Source organism: Halichoeres trimaculatus, unplaced genomic scaffold, assembly GCF_033239565.1.
Source record: "Halichoeres trimaculatus isolate MK-OKI-2021-1 unplaced genomic scaffold, fHalTri1.1 fHalTri1_scaffold_19, whole genome shotgun sequence".
Taxonomy (NCBI): Eukaryota; Metazoa; Chordata; class Actinopteri; order Labriformes; family Labridae; genus Halichoeres; species Halichoeres trimaculatus.
In genome coordinates this window covers 13,144,099-13,163,420 of record NW_027437197.1, presented here as the reverse complement: position 1 = coordinate 13,163,420, position 19,322 = coordinate 13,144,099, and the positions used below count along the sequence as shown (strand labels likewise).

General features: G+C 38.9%; 1 protein-coding gene across 1 annotated transcript in view; it reads right to left on the bottom strand.

Moving 5' to 3' along the window:
• Positions 1-1,208: 1,208 nt before the first annotated feature.
• lrp1bb (low density lipoprotein receptor-related protein 1Bb) overlaps positions 1,209-19,322 on the bottom strand; it is a 255,210-nt gene continuing 237,096 nt past the window's right edge. Inside the window, exons 81-93 of the mRNA XM_074695293.1 lie at positions 17,264-17,380; positions 16,891-17,064; positions 13,883-14,008; positions 13,338-13,502; positions 11,562-11,723; positions 10,872-11,046; positions 10,424-10,528; positions 7,668-7,781; positions 5,966-6,042; positions 5,185-5,275; positions 4,706-4,856; positions 3,330-3,404; positions 1,209-2,382 (exon numbers count right to left, since the gene is read on the bottom strand). Of these exons, the coding sequence (XP_074551394.1) occupies positions 2,242-2,382; positions 3,330-3,404; positions 4,706-4,856; positions 5,185-5,275; positions 5,966-6,042; positions 7,668-7,781; positions 10,424-10,528; positions 10,872-11,046; positions 11,562-11,723; positions 13,338-13,502; positions 13,883-14,008; positions 16,891-17,064; positions 17,264-17,380 (1,673 nt within the window). The 3' untranslated portion in view covers positions 1,209-2,241. The remainder of the gene's footprint in view (positions 2,383-3,329; positions 3,405-4,705; positions 4,857-5,184; positions 5,276-5,965; positions 6,043-7,667; positions 7,782-10,423; positions 10,529-10,871; positions 11,047-11,561; positions 11,724-13,337; positions 13,503-13,882; positions 14,009-16,890; positions 17,065-17,263; positions 17,381-19,322) is intronic.

Genomic DNA, 19,322 nt, shown 5'->3' with positions numbered 1-19,322 from the left:
CTAAATAGCTCCATTCAAACAGCCAACAACAAACCGACATAATGAACGCAGCCAGGCCAGGAGTCTACAGGTTTGAGGTTTTTGAGCTCAGTATAACTGAAGAGACGTTCATGAGGTGAAAGCATGGGACCCCCCTCAGTCTTGGGACCACAGCTGCAAAGTGCTGGAGAGGAAATAAAGCCATGCAATGTAGCAGTCACATTGGATACACAGTCAGACTCTCACATCATCATGCACAACAATGACTTTTAATTAAAAACTGAATATGAAATACTGGCATCCTTTGCAAAAAAAAAAATAGTGATTAAAAAGTTATGCCCAAACCATTAAGGAAAAACTTTCAAAGATGTGAAGAGCTTGACATTTTCAAAAACACTATCTGATCTCGAGCCATGAACAGGTGTGCAAATTTGAAGAAGGCTGTCTAAATTTACCAAAACATCGTTAAGAATGAGAAATTCTGATGGGACGAGCAATTTACTAATTAGAGACTTACACCAAAGCAAATGACAGAAAACTGTCATTAAATTATCAATATTCAGTATCAGTTTAGTCTTCAAGGATTGTAAGGGCAGTTCATTATTTTTAAAACATACACTAATGTCCTCAAGAATTTTCAGATTAGTTTCAGGTGTTATATATTTTTGGGAGTATTTTAAAAGTTTTGCTGTGTTTTTTCATTCAGTGAGCCCAGCTTTTTAAAGGGTCGAGGTGGAAGATAATTGGAGGAGATGGAAACTCTGGCTTTTATTTGTAGCATCATCAGAATCTAGTGGGCTGGGTGTAATGGCAGATCCAGACGATAGCACAGACAGATGGAGGAAGGGCAGGGGTGCCATTGCCTCCTCTGGTTGCCATGGTGAGGGAGATGGTGAAGAGTGCGGAGAGACGGCCATTATAGGTAAAGTGAAAGGAGACTGAATTATCATTCAGGAGGTAGCACTGATGCTGTGTGCCCTCCACCAGGTAATAAATGGTGTGGTCATCCAGCACACACAAGGAGGGCAATAATCTCCCATCAGCCACCTCCCTTTGCACAGCCAGTATAAGTAACATCAGGTCAGTGGCAACAATAGCCAGGAGAGTTTAACAGCTCTGCTGTTTGATCCCTAGATGAATAGACCTAAAGAAGACCAAAATTACTTTCACTTTTGCGTACTTACTTGTGTAGTCTGAGTGAAAAACTCAAAGTGGAAATAATCCCCCTTTATTCAATATCGATTTACATTTTATATAAAATTACTTACATTTATTACATTTCTTCAAAATACAAGCAGCCAAACAACATACAAATCAAATACAAAATTATAAAATTTCTTATATTTATTATCTCCCTTTTCTGAAACAACAGATGTGTCTTATAATAACTCTTTATAACCTTTTGTAGCTGTGGTAAATCTCTTCCTTGTGTACACCTTTACCATCTGTTGACATATGAGACTTAGAAAAATATGGTATTCAGTATCTGTCTTCTCAGTGTACAGTACAGGATCTTGGAGTCTGATTAGATAACATTCAAGGTGGGTTCCTATCTCTTTCATCAAAAGATAAGTTCATGTGTTATATTACTGTCATGACAGGAAGGGTGGTGCTTGAAATGAGAGGAAATATAAAAGACAGAAGGATCATGGGTAACATATCAGTGACAAAAGATCCTGTCTATTATGGCCTTCACTGGAAATCCAGTCAGAATACAGAAAAGAAGACACTATCTTAAAAATATCAGGCTTCGCTGCTCAGTTGCAAAGCTTCGTGGTCCATACATCATATGGCAGAGAAAAAAAAGAAAATCCTTAGAAATAACCATCATACCTCCTTCCTATAATACTTACATTTGTTCAGAAAATTGAGCCAACCCATTTTCAGTCCCTTCGTAAATTCTCACAGCATCCTTTTTCCTCTTGAACTAGAAACAGTTATGGGTACAAATTTAGCACTGCATTTTAAGTTTAAACTGTGCACAAGTGTGGCTTATGGTGTTAATAAAGTTTTTGCAAACCAGCAGCTTTATTTCAGTGTCATACAGTATACAGTGAAGCACTGTATAACTAAAGTTTGACAAACATTAGAAAGCAAACATTAAATGGAAAATAAAACTCCTTAGCACACCAACAAAGACATTATGCTGATGCTAACCCAGCAAAACCTAAGAGTCTCATAGGAAATAGAAAGGACTTTGCTTCTTTGTATCATACATTGTACACTGTGGTAAAAAAACGAAGTACAAAGTGTAAAATTAGGCTATGCGGCGGTTTCATGAATTGTCCCCTCTAGTTTCTTTGGGAGTAGCTCTCTCCTCTCGTCGATACTGATGACTGGCTTCCGGCAGTTTTGCCCGTCGATGTATATCTTTGCATACACTGGATTTGAGTAGTTCATGGGCTGTTTGGAAAAGGAGAAAAATTGACATGTTTAGTACTTTTTTTTTTTTTTGATAGCTGCTCAATCACAGTAGGTTTCCTAAGGTTATGATCATGGATTATGGGTTAGCAAAATGACCACAGAATGGTACAAGTGCACACAGCGTATTCTTCGAGCTCTGTTTTGTTCTCCTTTAATGTAGAGAAATAACCATCTCTTTATGTCTGTTTACGGTAAAGTCCAGACTCAAAAACATAGAATTCAAGTTTCCCATTTAGAAGCCTCCCCCCTGGAGTGAAAGAGCGGCAGTCCAGTCAACTGCCCTGTGTAATGGCTCCACACGTGTTGAAAGAGCGGGCCTGTAAATGCCAGGGTTGTGCTTCAGACAAACTCTTGCTTATTTTCCCTCTGACTGTGTGTGGCTATTTTGGTCTTTGTTCGTGGAGGGGACATCTCCTGCAAAAAGGCACATTTGCACAGGCCACAATTTGCCACAAGGGTTTGCAGTATGATTGGTAAAATAAGTGCAAACGGCAGCAGGGAACATGGATTTTATTTGCTTCTTAGACTGTTTGCAGTGGATTTCACTGTTTGTGCGCACTTTGAAAAATCTGTTTTGTTTTGTTTTTTTTCCTGAACTAAAAAGTTGTGCCACCATGCTTTGAAATTGGTGGTACTGACAAACTCCAAGGACAGCAATGGAAACACATGCATGCTGTTGTGGCAGCCAGCAATACTACAGTAACAGGCAACAACATTTAGGAAACAGATTACATACAAACATGCAAGAAGAAGCTTAATAAGGTGTTTTTTCTATTCTGCTGAACTCTGGAGCAAATTTCCAATCACAAATCTGATGTTGAGCCTTCTGTCTGAAATGACTTACAGGAAACAGTGCACACTATAAATGTGAGATAATGATTTTTTCTTTCTTTATGACAAACATGACATGTTGCATAGAAATTCACCTGTCCAGGGATAACCTCCTTGGGCACAGAATTCATGCCCAAGGCGTGAGGGTCGCTGGATTTAACACACCAGCCCTGCAACACAATAACAAGTGGTCTTTTTACGGTGCAAAGTTACATTTAATAAAGCAGTAAATACAAGCAAGAGGATAAGATGGACAATCTCTGTGTTATGAGACTTAACAGTCAGTCCAGTGGTGAGTAATATGATGTAAGGATTAGAGGAATCCTAGAGGTAAAGGATTGTAGCGCACTGTGAAAAGGGTAGAGCGTAGTATAAAGACATTGCACAACACAAAAGCTAGTTCAGATTCAAGACATGGCCTCTGGTGAAAATCCATCCAGATTGGTCTGACAATAGAAAATGTCAAAGATGCCAGAGAAAGAAGCAATAGCATTAGACATAAAGCTCTAGGTGAGCTTGATATCAATATCAGTGAAGGTGTTATGATTCATTTGATAGGCTGAGTGTTAGTGGAGGGTTGAAGGCCATGAACAGAGTAAATCAGCAGCCAGATTAAAAGTCCTTGTGGTTCGTGGCAGCTGTATATTCTTGCACCTGTCAGTTTAAAGGAAATCTCTCTGAAACCAATTAAGGTCCCACAGGATTTTACTGTAATGCTGAATATTGCATTGCCAGTTGGCAAATCTGTGTTCTCGCTACCTCCTGGAATTCACAACTCACAGGTACTTACAATTCAGAATGGTGAGAAAATATTCTTCAACAGCCATTCGAGTGAAGGCAGAGGCCAAAAGGGCATGGTCATAAAAACATCTCATATGTGCACACACACATACGCACACACACATACGCACACACACATTTCTATGAAATGTTTCTATCTCAAACAATAATACTACCTCTGCTCACTCTTAACAGCCGTACAGTATAAATCAAAGTGAACTGGGATTCATCTCAAACTGTGGCTTCCTTACTTACCATTGTAGTGTTATTACAAAGTCAACTAGACTTGACCAATTTGTTGTTCCTAATGTCAGAACCCAGTGAAGGAAGAAGGCTATTAGGTATTCTGAGCCATTTACCTGGAGAATCTACTCTCTCTGATTTTAAATTGCAGAACTCTCTAAGCCTGAAGGTTTTTTAAATCCTTAATGAAAAATTTGTAATCCAGACTCTCTGTGTGCAAGTATTCTTGATTTCTGTCGTGGAGCTTTGAATTCTACTGTATTGCAACCATACTTAGCTAGGCATCCCTTTAAAAACAAACAAAACCTTAAATGAGGTTAATTGTCTTTAAATAAACTCCTTTCTAATGATTCTCATTTAATGTGAGAGTTTGAGCAGTTCTCTGGTCTTCCTGCTGTCTCTGTTCTGCATATCATGTTTGCTTGAAATGGTTGCTTAAAGGCCAAACCTTGTGAGGGTCCAGTGTGAAGTTGGGTCTCAGCAGGCTGCCTGCATCAGCATGGTTGTCATGGTCCACTTCATACATGTTGTATGACGGGTTCCCAATCTCCACATTTATCCCTCCGTTTGTCATGGGCTGCCTCTGGACACGCTTTCCCCTGAAGTGTGCAAAGCCATCCATCATTAATATGATACACAGCAAACAGGGCAACATGCTGTGCAGCTTAGCACATCTCTCTGTAACAAATCACGTTTTATGATTTCAAATACTTTGAGTACATAAAGTTGCTGATAAATGTACCAACATGATTTACAGATAAAAGGCTTTGTGCAAAAGTCAGGTTTCCTGCCAAACGGGTCCAGAGGATCACTCTTCACATCAATAAACACAGATGTCAAATCCAAAGCAGTGTAATATTGAATCCTATCATCTGTTGCTGTTGAGAAGCTTGTGCTGTATGCTGTGTTATTTCATTTATTTCTTACCTTTGCCTCTGTCTGCAGATATAAACACCTGCAACCACCATCACAATCAAGACTATCAGCAGGACCAGAGGCACAATGATAGCTATGCTCCCTGAAAGAGACACAGAGGAGAGGCGGAGCAGAGAGATGAGTGATGATTAAAACAAGCAAAGATATTTCAGACAGAGACGCTCGGTGAGTGTTTCTGATGTGGCTTCTAGGAATGAAAGATATACAGTATATTTTTTTCCTTGGACTTGGTTGCCTGCACATTCACTCCATTTATAACAGAGCTGTCCAATATATAATGTATTGGCTTTCCAGGACTGAAAAGATATAAATTCTGTTGGGTGATGCAGCATGTTGAGCCCCTACAAAAGTAGAAATTGAGGAGATTTAAGAGAAACTCCAAAAGTTGCACAGTATTTAGAGCTTAAATCAGATTTTTACATTTTGTATTTACACTGAGAGTTAAGTGCATATGGGCAACATTGACACAGCTCTGCTAAGTTCAAAAAGGTCAACAGGCTGAACTACGGCTTGTCTGTTGAAATACAGCAAACTGGCTAGGCTGGCAAGAGGTCTGTGATTTAGCTGGGCTGCAAACCAGGAGGTCATCCAGTTGTGTTGTTTGGGTAAACTTGGGCATTTGAGCTCTAAAAATCAGTGTGCTGTTTAAACTGCTATGATTTCAGATGAAAAAGAAATAGTTCCCAAAATGGAATAATGTCTCTATAGAAGTGTGTGAATACACAATTATGTATATACTTTAATAAGGCATCTTGCAATTCCTTACACTCACCTCCACCAGTATTGTCTGATCTGCTGCTTTTAGGTGCTGGTCTCTCACATTGTGTTCCTGCCCAGTTTGCTGAACATCTGAGGGATGTCAAAAGATAGACAAACCATTAAAAATGATAAACTACTGGAGTATTATTTCCAGCAGAGAGAGAACAGAGAAAACCATATTACAAAAAGAACTGCAGTATGAAGTGACCGTGGCTTACAAATACAACACATTATGATTCAGTTTTGCTATGAAGTGCTTTGATCCAACACAAACAAAACACCACCTGGAGAGAGGGCACTATGTACACGGTGGGACCATAAACACTGTGTGAGGATTTACATGTTGAATATTCAGTGTAGGAAGAAATTACAGAATGACAGCAGGACAACAAGTCGTCATCTCATTTGTGTTCCAATGGGATTCGATGGGCGTGATGTATGACCCTTGTCACAGGGGATGATATCTAATTTCACACGACTGACGCAGATGGGTCTGTAAAGCATGGGTGATCTGGTAGGTCTGACTGGATGAAGACAAAATGAAATTAGTCTAGATTACATGCACTTTAAAATCTGAACGTCAGGCTACAAAAAATAAGGGAACAACCCGTGTGAAAAATAAATCAAGTTCTCCTCAAACATCACACTGACATGAATTTTAATGGGAAATTAGATTCATTATGGAGTAATGATAGCCTCCCCTAAAACTCCCTAAAGATGAAATCACTTAACATGTGTTGAATATCTGCCAATAACACCAATTACCAGTGAAATGCTCTACTGAGTAACTTACATGTGTACTTGATGACTTGTCGGTGACACAATTTTACAAGTTTCCATCATGCACAGTTTGAAAATGCACAGATTTCTTCCAGTTCTTGTGTACTGGGTGAGGACTGCATGAGATGAGTGGATGGGTGTCAGTGAGGGGCAGCAAAAGTACAGAGTCATGCAACAACTGATAATGTCGTAAGTGCCTTATTAGTAAGTACTTATAGAAATTGGGATAAGGAAAGCATCATGTTAGCTCCTTGAAGGTAGGATGCTTCAATATAAATTAAGAAAAAAGAAACTGCAGACTAACTTAGCTGCTGCTACTACCTCCAACAGATAACCTAAAATGTACAATAAACATCACAGGTAATGCCCTTGTTCTGTGATGTCACAACATTGATAAAAAAAGTCAATATTTATGCAGTAAAAACACACTTTATGCAGAAAATTTTTACAAACATTTGACTTTCATACCAGATGGAAAACTGATTGTTCCACATTGCCTTCATGCTAATCCTTCTGTCTGATATATGCTAATCAGCCTTTTTTAATGTACTTACAGCTGCTGCATGATACTTCCTAAATGGGCTTCTTTCTTATGATTTGATTGATATCACATTTAACTTTTAAAGCCAGGGCAGTGAGACAAAACTGACTCAAATAGTACAATTTACTCTAGAGACCCTACCAAGACCGAAAAACTTGACCAAAATCTAGTGATCCATACTTGTATTAAAAATAAACTTTTTTAACGTTATCTTTTGATAATTACCAGATAAGTCAGCACTTTATGCATGATAAGTTGTTACAAGGCTGGACTGTATAGGACAGCCCTTATACTGGGCTGAGGCTGAAATGGAGCCAGATGGAGTTGAGGTGGGGGTGTGGACAAAGGGTGTGAGTGGGCTCTGAATACAGCTGGAGAGGTGAGAAGGACCTACTTGCAGCGTGGTTTGTTAAGAGCTGTTAATGTGCACATCCCCTCATTCTGACAGAAGTAATCGCAGGGGTTGGCCAGCTCATCACAACGTTGGTTCTTGAACCCTGACGTGCAGCTGCAAAAAATTGTGTTTTGAGTGATAAAAGGGCCCAGAGAATGTATACTGTTGAACTGTTGGCTTTGTGATGAATGGAGACTGACATACTTATCCCTTTCAGTAGCTTTGCTTTGACTCAAGATGGAGCCAGTCAATGTTTTGTGTGCAATGAGCAGGTAGGCAGAACAATTAATATGAGTACAAATCAATCATTATGACGGGGAAGAAGAGACAGTCAGTTAAAGTGGTCTGAGAGATCTGTATTTTTTGAGCAATTGTATACAGTTACTAGAAAAAAATATGTGAATCCTCCAGAATTCCCCGAATTCCTGTACAGATGGGTCATAAAATGTTTTCTGCTTTTCATCTAAGTGACAATTAAGAATTGTTGACTTGCATAAACCTAGAAACAGTTACAAAGTTAGCTTTTCACTCCTTGATGTTCATCTGTCCACGGTAAGACAATTGAAAAAAAAACACTGTTGCCACTCTGTTTTTGAAGTTTGCAAAAGAGCACCTGAAAGTTCCACAGCACTACCGACAAAATATTCTGTAAACAGATGAAACTGAAGTTAAGTTTTCTAAAAAATAACACACAACTCCATGTGAAGAGAAAAGAAGGTACAGCACAACGACATCAAAACCAAAATCTGTTGCGTTGTTCTGATTTGCATCAATAAATAAGTTTTTATTTTTTACCTAAATCAGAGGTTTCACATCATTTTTCCACCCTGCACTGCTAATGTTCACACGGTGTTTGGTAAAAACATGAAAACATATTATTTTTTGTGTGGTAGTAGTTAAATTAGACTGTGTTCATCTATTGCTGGGACTAAGATGAAGAGCAGAACACATTTTATGACCAATTCATGCAGAAATCCAGGTACTCAGATGGGTTCACATACTTTCTTTGGAACTGTCTACGATTACAGTAAGGAAGACCTGAAACAAACATTTGTAGCAAACAATCAAACACAACAAAGTATCAGAAAAAGTGTTATGCCTTTTCCAATCAGCTTGGGATACTGCAATAAGCAAGGTGTTTAAAGAACATAAACATACATGCACAGTTAGAGGAAACCTGTGTAAAGGATTTGAAAAAAAGAAAAACAAAACCAATCCTACCCAAGTTAGGAAAAATACAAAATGCAACTTGACAGCTTTGTTTTTTCTTCCACATCAATATTCCATAGATAGGTATAAATACAAAAAAGAAAAAAAAAGGCCATTCAGACTCTGTCACTCTTTCACTGTTGTGTTATGTAAAAGATGGAGATAAATAGGGTGATGCAATATTTGTATTAGTAAATTTTAAACGAGTTTTGTGGAGGGGGACAAAACCAAATTGCCTTAAATGTATTGTCTGCATTAATGTTTCCATTTCTTTATCAAAATCAGTAAGTTTTCATATTCCAATAACAAATGCTGTAAGTAGACGCATTATGGCAGAAAACCTGTTACACGCTTCACAAAACCTTTAGTGAATATGTAAAATAAGAAACGTAAGCACTGGTTTAAAGGCTGCACTGGTCTATAATGAAGGGGATTACTTTTTACCTTTAGTGTTCAGTAAAGGAAATTTATCATTTATCGGAATAAAATAATTTTATATCTCTCCTCCTATGCAGATAAGACTTGGAGGTTAACAACTGGGCACTGAGTCTTTCTTAGTGAAAATCTCAGTTTTACTGCAAGGACTCTTACATTCACTGAGGCAGTTCTGCTCTATAAGGTTTTGGCTTTAGAAGTGCTATAAAAAATATACATTTATTCAGTGTATTAGGGTTAAACATTATGATTTCTTAACACAGACATATCTATCATCTCACATAATCTGCATGCTTTGCAGCAAACAATGAAGCACATTATCAGGATCTGTTAACCTCAACTCGAATAGGATGGGATCATTTGCATAGAAATTGATTTTATTCCCTGGAATTTGTGAGTGATGGCCACAGATTTTCATCTTGCTATGTTGGACAATGGGCAGTTGAAAAAATAGAGAGTTGGCTTTTGAAATGGATTTCCAATTTCCTGCTTGAAGATGTTTTTAATACAGCAATGCATGTGATTATGGTTAAGGTTGTATTAATCTATGGCATTGCCTTCTAAAGTCATTCACAATGATTCCTTTGCATTCCCCCGTCAAGCTTCATGTTCGTACACATTTCTGATGTGGTATCATATGGACTGTTCCACTAAAGCCTCAGCTACCCATTCTAGAGGAAGCTAACATCTGAAACCTGCTATTCAAAAAGTGCCAGCAAGGTCTGACATCAGCTTTTAACTGAAAGAGGGAACAGTGTGATATGTTCAGAATGGCATACTTGAAGGGTCTTGAAACCATTTCTTATCAGCCTAAAAACCTTAAGCCACATGAGGTGTCAAAAAGCCAACAATGGTGTACAGGCACTCAGCCCCCTTCTGTGCCGTGGCTTCAACATACTGGCATCAAGCTGTCCCTCAACTTAAGGATTTCTTTTCAAAGGAAGACATCTATCTTGTACTGTTCTCTGCACAGGGAAATGGTAATGCTTTGTGATGTAAGGTCAGGCTTTTTGGGGCGCAGAGCATTAGGATGGAAACAGTAAGAATGTGAATGATAGTGAAGAACATTCAATTTTTCTCCACTATCCTTCACCCATTAAGCAGTGACTTACTGACAGAAAGGCAGGCTGGTGTCAGGGTCCAGGTGACAGGTGCCTCCATTGTAGCAATATCCGTCACACAGCTGACAGCTTGGTGCTATTCTGCCATTTGTACAACTAGAGGGTGAAGAAATAATGAACACTTGGGAGAGGCAAGAAACTGTATTTTTACAAGAGTTCAAAAAATAGTTGGTAGCTTTTCTGTTATAGAATGCATACTGTAAATTATATAAAGATAATGACTTAGCTCTTAATATACAGAAAACTAAAACCTACTGTTGACTGTTTTGCTGAATAACTTTTTGGGTTTTAATAAAATCAATTCCTGAGGCCTGCACTCTTAGGATACAGCCGAAGAATACACCGCAGAACTAATTATTTTTCCATAAAAGATGTAGACTGTGACATTATAACAAAATTGATAAGGGGCAAGAATGTTGGGCAGAAACAAAGCACTCACTTGCAAACCACATCGCCTGTATCCTCATTAATGAGGCACGGAGCTCCATGACACCGTAGGCATTTGTCCATCTCACACTTGTTTCCCTCAAACCTGGCAGGACACACGCACTCCACATAGCCGCTACTTGATAGCGTGCAGGCCTTGGAGTTTACACAGTAGTGATGACAGATGTCTGTTCAATATTCAAAGAGAAGGGAAAGGCCTCATTAGTAGCAGGGAACATAGTTTAAGTTGGTTTGATTGGAATTGTACATAGCTTTAACGGGACTTAATTATCCACATCAAATGGAATCAAGCCACAGATGAGAACGTATCACCCCTTGGGCAGCAGTGGTAGGAAAATACTAATGACGTTCAGTTCAAATTGTTTTCCCCACAAACAATTATGAAAAAGTGATGCAAAAGAAAATGCATTATCACTTCAAAACAGAAACACCCAAAGGTTGTTTGATTGTAGTTCTTTGGCTTTCTTTATCTGTAAATAGATGCAAATGTGGTGTTTGTTGAAAGAAAAAAATCTCAGGGGTTGTTTTTGTTTAACTCTGTTTGTGAGCTCTAGTTCTATAGATCTTGCAGCATAACTGAATTCAAATCACTGCTTTGTAATGAGTGTTTTTGTAGCTAGGCTTGGAGGGCTTATGCCAATCAAACAAAGGAAAAAGGGTTTGGCTTAGGAACGGGACTCACGGTAAAGACAACGATCCCCGGTATATTCTGCCATACAGCGACACACTGGCTGGTTCCCCTGAGTGACATCGCACGTTCCCCCGTTCAAACAGTAATTGTCACAAATCCTCCTCTCGCAGTAAGGCCCTGAGAAACCAACAGGACAGCGGCATGTGGGCTTACCTGAACAAAGAGAGAGACATATTAGGAGAGCGTTTTGAAGTTCCTGAAGTTTCCAGAATCCTGTGAATCCCATTTCAGTAAAAGATAAATTACAAGAGAAGAAGAATTATTAGGAGAATTCAGTGATGCTGTGTTTCTGGGAAAAAAACTGGACAATTCTGAGTCTCTAATTGATTTTGAGTTTTTTTTGCAGTCCTTTGTCTTTCACAATGCAGGGGCTTGTAAAAACCAATTTCACTATATCTCCATCCTTCCTCATAATTTATCCACATCCTTTTTCTGCCTCACAGACATTTGTTCAATTCAGCAAGACCTCTTCTCGATAGGAAAAATACTAAAAGCCACCATCAAGCAGGGATGAAATAAAATGGTGTTACCTCCTGAACAATACTCTTTTTATCCTCTCCCTGTTGTCCGGCATAATTAAGAACACAGTTTATCATTAAATGGGAGATGTTGGACTTAACTGGTGAATTAAGGACAAAAGTAGCTCCAGCTTCTGTAACAAGCTCTGCTGTGGAGATCTCAGAGCATGTTTCTGGTGCTTTAGAGACAGACTCAATATTGTTTTGTTAAAGAAGATTTGAAAGTGATTATCTAACCCCTGTTTCACTCAAATGTCTGGCTTCAGCTATTTCATAAACTTTATCAGAATTTGGTCTGAAATGTACAATTTTTTTTTATATGTTTAACTCCTTTGGGCAGTCATGCGCCACAAAGTCAGTCTGTAAAGTAAACAGATTTTATAATATGCTTTAAAAATGATAGAGGGTCAAAGATTTACCTTTGAAAAAGGAGAAATGTTCAATCACAGTAATTTGCATCACAGATCAAAAGCCCACATTTTTATTTCCTGAATAAAGCTCTGTCAATAAAAACATTATTATAAAAACACAAATTATACATTAGTATCAGGGATACTTCTCTGGTGAAATAGAAATGGAAATGTTATGGATAATTGCTATGTAGGAAGGGGGAGCATATGATAGTAAATCAATGATACCATTTTTAATAGAGCTATAAATTCTGCTTCAATTCCAACAATGACACTGCAGCATATTCGTATAAATTCAATAAATTGTGGGGTGGAACTGGTTGCTCCAGAACCAAGAAAGCATGGAGAAGACACTGATGTGATAAAGGATTGATACTTCGGGCCTTTTTGATAGGAGCATCACCGATGAAAACTGCTCAAGTGGCATGTGTAGCATGAGGAAATAGAGTGAAGGTAAGAGAGGCATGGAAGTTTAGAGGAAGACAAATGTGGATGAATTTCATCATGCACAGGGTCACTGTGAAGGAGGAAATGGGCAGGTGACTCTGAATTGAAAATGTCTGTTTGTGTCAGTGACTTTATTATTCAATGAGTGTGGTGTTCCTCCAGCTGGAAAGAAAGGAGTCTGCAGATGGAATGTATGACATAAACTCTCTTCAATACATACAAACTTTATAACAATAAAAATACTAAATACACCTTATTGTTAACTAAGACATGAATTAAGAGTTGTGCTGAAAAAAAAACAGGAAATATGAAGCCCTGCAGTCTTTCAGTAATTGAGGGGAAGGAACCATGCTGCAAATGTTGTTTGAGAGTGTGTTGGTAAGTAGACTTACCCAGGGGTGATCCCATGCAGGTGCCACCGTTTAGACAGTAGTCCGTGCAGTGATTGACCTCACAGCGTTCGCCCGAGAAGTCAGGCCAGCAGTAGCACCTCCAGTCTCCTTTTTCATTGGCTAAGCAGCGGCCTCCATTCTCGCAGGGGGGACGACACAGTTCACCTTCACAACAGTAAAGTCCATCACTGACTGTGCTGTAGAGTATTGCGCACTGCAGACATGTGGACTTAAATATTGGAGCAAGTGACCGTGGAGAAAAACCTGCATGCAGGAGGTTTGTTCATCCTCACCAAAACAACAAAAGCTTCAGGATGAAGTTTGATTGTGCACAGCTGTTTACAGCTATGAATGTCTTCTCAACTTTTGTCTTAATGGCAAGTTTCTCATGGTAATCTGAGTAATTTTAAATGACAAGTTGATTCAGATTATAAATTCACAAGCCATTGTTTCCTCTATAAACCTCCCTTTACTTCTCATCCAAAGTCCTGAGTAAACAATAAGAAACAATTTCAACTGTAGAATAAATTCAAAGGCAAGACTACCTGAGACGATGACATCACTGCAGGTACCATTGACCAATACCTTCCCCTCTGGACAGGTGCAACGAGCACCCGTTGGATTGAGCAGACACATGAAATCACAAGACATTCTCAGGCATGGATTTGAAGCTGTGGAGAGAGCAGAGAGTCAAGAAAGTGATCTGTCAGGAGACAAAGACAAGCGTGTTTGTGAAAACTGTTTGTTCTTTCTTAGAGTCAACCCATTTATTTCAAGTGTTTCAGTTTCTGGTTTGAAGGATAATACTATCTGAAGCTAGGCGAGGTGAAAAAAGTGCAGCTCAAGAATGACTTGCATAAGTAATAGAATGACATGCCGACCTCAACTCCTGATTGGATAATCAAGGACAGCAGAGTCTGTTAAGAACTTCCTGTTGTTTAATTGATTAAGCAGCACTTTGAAGTGCTCTCTTTTCTGCATCCCACCGTCAGTAGACAAACAACAAAAACAGCTCATGAAACAGTGCTCTGCAACCAGAATCACAAACACTTCTAGACTGATTATAAGCACTTGGAATCTATTAAATGGGTCTTGTACTTACTACTCCAAAAATAATTGTTTTCACTGAAAGTGCTTCATGGAGCACTAAAGGACACCAAATAGTCTGTGTTTGTGCTAAGTGTTTTGAGAGGAAAAAAAAAGTAAAACTTGTCACTTTCACTTTCTCCTGATTGACAAATCTTAAACGAGACTTTCAATTTCAGCACTGAGACATTGATAGAGGATGGACTCATTTCCACAAAATGCTTTTTTGTTTCTTTTGCAGTTTTTTAAATACAATAAGGACAAAAAAAATTGTTGTTTTTGGGGTCGTTATTTTAAAATATTGAGAATCCAAACCAATTCCAAAAAAAACTTGGTGGTCACTCTCAAAGGATATACAAGTGAAAACAAACATACATCTGAACATCTGGCAAACAAAGTTCTTCTTTGTGTGGGTAGATGGATCGACAATAAGTATCAGTCACTAAAACAGAAAGGAAACAGATCTTTGAACAAGCAGAACATGGGGGACATATGACCCCAATTATTTTAAGTTTGTTTTTTTAAATAAACTGCTTGCGTGGGTCTTCTGTGATAACTGCAAAGAAAAACAGCATGAAACTTACACAAGGATGTTGATCAGTGTATTCTCCATGTAACTGTGCATTCCAGCATCAATCACTTGTGCCAATCTGAGACATACACTCATTGTTTACTGTTGCTGAGAGAGTACATGATAAGGTTTTTAAAAACTGTCAAAAAAAGAGTGTTATAGTGTATGGACTTTATACACTGCTTTTATATGACAAGTAAAATGTCATCCGTTAACTGATGGCAGAGGCCACTATGCAAAGCACCCATCAGTTTTAAGTAATGCCATTCATACACTGATGGACACAGCAAGACAGTTCTAATCAAAAGCCCAGCGACTCTACCACTGAGGCACAGCTGCTCCACAGCGAGTGATATATGCTGACTTTACTACAAGCTTTATACTGAATGTTATCTCCTTTCAGTCTAAAAATTCATTAATAGTTACTGGTATATGGGGTAAAAACCAAAATTAATCAGTGCTTAAATTTCTGACAACACACAAGGATGAAAGCACTGAACAAATCTAAATGGTTGTTAGGGATTTGCTGAAGATATCAAGCCAACATGTCATAGCTTTTTTTGCAGGCTGTGCACATCTTTTGCCCACAGACTACACACTACACGGCTGGCCTAATGAGTCTCGGGGGATTGGAACAGCTGCCCTCAAAGTGAAAAACTGACCAAGGCTGAGCTGTCTAATGCAGTATAACCATTAACACTGCAATGTAACAAATAACTGAAGCCGGTCTAGTACATCAGGAAAGTGAGGGAAGACACATGGCTATATTGATTGACTGTCTCAAGAAACAGATGGGTGCTCCTCCTTTTTTTCCCACCTAAAACTGTAATACCCTACACAGGGAGCTTCAATCAATCTGATCAGTCTCTTCACAGAGATTTTGCTGCTTTTTTGGATACTTTTTTATTGAGTCATGTACAAAGTACAAATAAATAGACTAACTTTTTTTTTCTTACTTTTTTTCTTGACAATAATTTCATTATCATAAAAATACTGTTGTATGGCGCTTTTATGGGAGATAGAAGAAAAAAAGAAATAATTCAATTAGTTTATTCTGAGAAACTTTTTTCAGGTTACAACAATGTGCTGGGCTTCAAAAAAATAAAAAGGTGTGAAACCTATGCTTGCCAGTCAGCACAGATTTTGCGCAGTGGGATCACTTTAAAGGTTTTTGCAAGATCTTGTTTTTTTTCCTCCATGTGCCCTTAAAAGGCAAATCCGTTTTTTTGACACCTGGACCTTATTTATAGATGTGTGCATGCTCATATACTCACTCAGACAAACATCGTGCAGCTCGGAGTCCTTCAGAAGTTATTTAGTTCCAACCGATTTTAGCCGCACTTAGCGGGGGCCACGGCAAGGGAGCTTCAGCGCGGGACATAATCTCAGCAAAATCGCTCATTTCGGCTTTATTTTTTCATCCATCGCCAGTGTTATCATGAAGTCAGCTCGTCTACCGTCTTCAGACTTCGACTCCGAGTTTGACGGCTGTCCTTACTGGTTTGAGCCTGAGTACACAGACGAGGAGCTCCATGAAAGTGGGATGCAGAGGGAGAGAAATGAAGAGCTGGCCCAAGAACAACAAACAGGAGCACGTCCACCACTCAGTGCGAACTGGTGGTGTGCTTGTGGACAGTGTTCGCCTATGGCAACAGAAGAGGAGTGTGTTTGTGATAACACTGGCGATGGATGAAAAAATATAGCTGAAATGAGCGATTTTGCAGAGATTATGTCCCACGCTGAAGCTCCCTTGCCGTGGCCCTGAGTCTTTTTTTTTACCCGAAACAGAAAGTTCACCATTGTTAATGCAGCTTCTGTGTGCAACTTAACAAAGCAATTTGTGTTGACAAATATCAAGTGAGGAGCTGTTTAAGCTGCACGTCTTTATGGACATACCATCTTGTTGTTTATAACGGTGGGAGATCAACACGTTGGTTGGCTTCTCCATCCCTAGATTCAGAAATTCCACTGGTTGTTTGCCATACTTGTGAATCTTAAAGACCTCGTGTTTGAGTCCAGTCCCATAGATGTAGTCTTCAAATATATCAATTCTGTATGGCTGTGAGATTCCTACAAATCCAACAAAGAAAAGATATCAGATAACAAGTAAGCTCCTTAGAACAACTTTCAACAATGGAAAATTGAAAATGTGTATCCTGTGGCAAGTTTTTTGTTGCAATTATTTGATAACAAGTTAAGTAAATCGACAGGCAGCATGAATACCATGTGTTCCAAAGGAGTTGTGCTTTGGTTTTTCAGTTTTCTTTACCGTGTCTGTCACTGATTGTCACCAGAGGGTCTGAGCCGTCCAATCTCATGCTTCCTATCTGTGAGAGCTCCGGATCTGCCCAGTATAATCGCTGGTTGAAATAATCAATAGCCAGCCCTGTGGGGAGATGAAGGAGAGAAATTTATTTACCTGACAAATTACACAGGCCTCTTCATTGAGTCCCTCAGCGCTGAAGACCTTAAGGTCAGAACAGTTATATGTGTGGCAGATCAACATGATGTTGGGAATGGGTTTCATTTGTTTGTGTCACCCTCTGGCTGTTTGCATTTAGCATTAGTTTTGTTTGTGTCGAGAGGACATATTAGATCTACCATTGAGTGTGCACTGCACTTTTGATGAGTCTGAACTACACTTACATTTCAATTCCAAATACGAGACTGAGTTTTACTTTCTTTTTAAAGTCTTACTGGATCATTGAACACCTGGTATTTAAACAGGTTTGTATCTTCCAAATAATGAATTCCTCTTTCTGTCTAGGAAAGAGCACTGGTTTCCTAACTTAGGGAAGCCAAAGCAACTCAATATTATATCAGCTATAAGTGTCTAAAGACACATAAAGAAATCCCAGTGGATTAAATGCATCCCTCTTTTTCTCCACCATTCATATTTCATAAAGCTCCAACCTCAAAAGCACATACATTGTTCCATGCTTGACAACCTGCTAAATCTTTAGGGTTCCCGACCCTGTCTGTCAGCTATGCAACACGCACAACTTGTACTGGCTCTCAGGATTTCACACTGACAACCACATCCTCTCTCTGGATCACCTGCACATTCAACCATCCACAGATTCTCCAGAATGCAACACTACTCTTCAACTAAACCAAAGCAGCACACACCTCTAAGTTGTGCACGTCTCTACTTTCAATTGCTCATAAAACCGTAGATTAACAGCTCGTGGCTACCTGGACTCCTCCATTAGGATGAATACTCCCTTCTACTCAACACACTCTTAGTATGAAGAGTGCAAGATACTGTTAACACACCAGGGCACTAATCTGTGATTTAGACTCTTCTTTGTAGTCTCTGAGAAAGAGTGACCAGATTTTCTGCATTGTATTTGGTCTGCATTTTCCTGTTCACATTTGAAAAGCTGCCCTACCCAACCCCTGTACACTTATTGATGCTTTTAAGGAGGGTTCTATTGAGGATACTTTGATATTGATGAAGAGACTGAAGATGTTGTTAATGTTAATAAAAATGGAATAATACTTCTTGACAACCCATGCATTGCCTCTGTGCTTTACCTTTTAGCACCTGTGTACTGTTCAGCACTTACACCTATTGTGCACTCTTGTCTAGACTATTTCTTATGTTTTATTTACTTTTAGATTAATGTCTCTTTGGACAGTAGCGTCTGAAAAATGAATCGCAACGTTAATGCAGTGTGACTGCACATGCTTTTAAATAGACTGCGTCTAAAGGATGCATTAATAAGGCTTTATGGGTCAAGTTTTACATCACCAGAAAACCTAAAAACACTGAGATGGTTAATCATCCTGCTCTATAACTTTTACATCTCATGTCACTTGATGAGAGGAACAGTTACTTTACAGCTTTCATGTTTCTGCTGTATTGAGGCCTTAGATCTGCGACAGAGAACACACATCAGACACCAGGGGTCCCAGGACATTTCCCAGATTTTGTTGAAGTAACACATCTGTGAAGTCTCTCAGTCATCCTGGTCATGGTAACTCAAAGAAAAACCTGAAAAGTCAACTGGGCTTGATATAATTATTGATGATAGTTGTGTTTTTGTGAATTAGCAGTGATGGAAGAGAGGAGTTAAAGAAAACCCTTCTGTGAAAAGATCAAGCCCTTTGAGTCTTAGAGATCTGCAAAGTCCAATCAGTAAGATAAGGATTTTCTGCCATGCAAGATGGAAAAAAAACAGATCATCTGACAGCACAGCTCTGTAAAAATAAAACTGAAGTTACATATTATTTTACTGTAGTTGCTGGTTGTTAACAAGACTCTGCTTTTTTAACGCATTTCAAGACTATAGGGCCGTTTCAAAGCACAGGTGCTCAGCCATGAC